Source organism: Austrofundulus limnaeus, unplaced genomic scaffold (genome assembly GCF_001266775.1).
Source record: "Austrofundulus limnaeus strain Quisiro unplaced genomic scaffold, Austrofundulus_limnaeus-1.0 Scaffold184, whole genome shotgun sequence".
NCBI lineage: Eukaryota > Metazoa > Chordata > Actinopteri > Cyprinodontiformes > Rivulidae > Austrofundulus > Austrofundulus limnaeus.
The window spans coordinates 458,601-461,445 of record NW_013952586.1 but is presented as its reverse complement, the minus strand read 5'-3'; the positions used below and the strand labels follow the sequence as shown (position 1 = coordinate 461,445).

The 2,845-nt window shown below is 38.6% G+C and overlaps 1 protein-coding gene across 1 annotated transcript in view; it reads right to left on the bottom strand.

Annotated features, from left to right (window-relative positions):
• rasa2 (RAS p21 protein activator 2) overlaps positions 1-2,845 on the bottom strand; it is a 47,499-nt gene that overhangs the window by 24,386 nt on the left and 20,268 nt on the right. The window contains exons 7-9 of the mRNA XM_014018159.1: positions 2,516-2,609; positions 2,324-2,409; positions 1,752-1,853 (exon numbers count right to left, since the gene is read on the bottom strand). Coding sequence (XP_013873613.1) covers positions 1,752-1,853; positions 2,324-2,409; positions 2,516-2,609 — 282 coding nt within the window. The remainder of the gene's footprint in view (positions 1-1,751; positions 1,854-2,323; positions 2,410-2,515; positions 2,610-2,845) is intronic.

Genomic DNA, 2,845 nt, shown 5'->3' with positions numbered 1-2,845 from the left:
CAAAAGTGTGGGATCATTTTAAGAAAATGAAAGAGAAACCTGTGTAATATCTGCAGAGCAGAACTTGTCTTCCACAGCAATTATTTTTAGTTTGCATATAGCTAAAATCTAACGATGGTTATATAATAGCAGCTGCATTCTGGCGCGATAAGCTGCATGTTTTATATTTAATTAACGTATGATCCGATTAGTCGACTAATCGAAAAAAAATCAGTGATTAATCGACTATAAAAATAATTGTTTATGGCAACCCTAGCGGGAATTGATCATAATATGCGCAATCCCCGCAGCGAATTTCAGGCCCTGCAAGTGCTTCCACACTGCAGCTGTCGCATTCTTCTTTGAAACCAATTCCATCTCAATTTTTCAGAATCCCATCAACGTTTCTTTAGTTTGTTATTGCTACCATAGAAATGCTACGAGCTCTCATGCTAAAGGAGTACGAGACCGCGTGAGAGTTCACTCCTCCTGACACTAAGAAAACAGGAGGGGAGGGGTCAGCTGAGCCCTCTGTGCACCGGAGCACAGAGAGGGAGAGACGAAGTAAACTATCAAGCAGGAAAATTAAAATTATCGTCCTCATTTTTTTATCGACCTCAAAATAATTTATCATGCGATTAATTGATTTATTGACTACTGCAACATGCCTAATTAAAAACCAAATAATTTTTATGCTCCCTCCAGGTAAGGATTGTGTGAGGCAAATTAATACTCTGGACTCTTGTGGTGAAGAGGAGCTGAATCAAAAGCTCTAGATTTACTGGTCCATCGATRTTTTAACCCTGTGGGTATGAGGTTTGAATCATTACTGAAAGAATAACTTTCTGGGTACAAACTGCTGAAATGAGCTGTCTTTGAAAGGTGACTGAGCTCAGTTTCAGACCTAACGTAAGGAGCTCCATCATCTGGGGAAAACTCGAAGAAGAGCTGTTGCTCCTCTGCATTAAAACGTCAGTTGAGGTGGTTTGGGCATCTGTCTCCTGAGCACCTCCCTCTGGTGGTTTTCTGGGAACCTGGGAGGTAGGGTTGGGTAATACTAACATTGGCATAAAAAATAATCACAATTAATTGTGGCATTTAGCTGACAAAAGATTTATACGACAATTAAGATATGACAATTGCACTTGCATGTAGCCAACATTATGGCCTTGGTCCACATTTTCTGGCTTTCATTGTACTGTGATTTATGTCAGTGTTTCAGGTGATTAAACATGTTTGTAGGGTTAGGATTAGTGTTAGCTCCATGCCACCTTCCATCAGTGGGCTCACATGCACGCCTGACAGTGATGGTGTGTCGCACACAAAAATACATCATCACATGGCACTAATTGCAGTACTCACAACGTGGTAAATATTAATTGTTGACAGTTTTTTCTGACGATTAATTACACACGATACGGCTTTGCACAGTTTTACTGGATGAAACTCTGCAGCAGACACAGACCCTCTCCAGCCAGTGAACACTTTGGAATCTCCCAGAAAAAAAAAAGAAAAAAAAAGAAAAATGCTGCAGGGAAAGTGATGTTTGGTTTTCCCTCCTGGAACAACCCGACCATAAATAAGCAGCAAAAAATAGATGGATGAAAACTAAATTAATCTATGTGATGCAAAATACCTGTGTAAAGAGAAAAAGGCTTAATCCAAGATATGCTTTTGTTTGTTTAAAGCCATTTGTATCTTCTGCAAATAAACAGTTATTCCCCCTTTTAGATGAGATAAAAACAGTAGATTAAAATCAGTTTAGTCCCTACCAGGCTTTGTGAATGTGGTCATCTCTCAGGATCTTGACAGGAACTCGCATCTCTCCGAGAAACACGTCCTGAGCCAGATTTTCATTGTTCCACAGATCCACTCTGCAAACAGAAAGAAAAGGTGAAATAAGTTGATCGTGCATACATGAATGTATCGTGTTAAACTACTTTACATCATGTCTGGCACATACGACTACGCTCACCTTGTGGGCTTCACACAAACATAAACCACACAGTTCTAGTTTAACAAGAGATATTAAAAAAACAGGTCACTAAGTGGTGCTTACCTGCTTCGTACAGAAAAAAACAACAATACCAGTGCAATGACACCACCTCAAATCCAAACCTCAAAACCATGCACGGGTGTTTACCTTTTATAATACCTACTCTTACCAGTGAGTCCACTGTGATGGAAGCCTCAAATATCCTTAACCAAAAAACAAGGCTGTCTATCAGCAGTCAGAACACACCAGATCTAATTTCACTTTATCCTCCTCAAACGCAGGATAGTTTTCTTCTGTCAACTTTAGAAGGGAAACAGGACTGTAGTGTGTGGTTAAAACACAACTCACTTGATCTCAAGCTTTTCAATGTCCTCCTCCTCCACCACATGGAAATTGCCGGTAGATTTTTTAGAGTAGCTGCTTGACCGTGTGACCTGAGGACAAACATGTCAGCACTCACTAATGGGGTTCTGTATACAGTAAGTGTCTTTTAAAGGCATTTTTTTAAAGCAGTCTATTAATATTGTGATGTATTTAAACCTCTGATACTGCAGATTTTAACTCAAAAAAGAAGGTCTCTTCAAATTGAGGATTGCTGGTTTTCTTCTTTACTTTTGTTTTCTTTTGGTCTGACCTGAAAAAAAAAAAGATACAATTCAGAAAACAATATATTTACAACAACTTAAAACTAAAATTTGATTTAAGAAACTTAGATGTACAAACATTTTCTTTATATACTTTTTACGTAATTCATTCTCTACTTTGAAAAAGTTTGACCATATAGTTTTAATACACAGGAAGGAGTTTCATTGTCAACTGGTGTGTGTGTGTGTGTGTGTGTGTGTGTGTGTGTGTGTGTGTGTGTGTGTG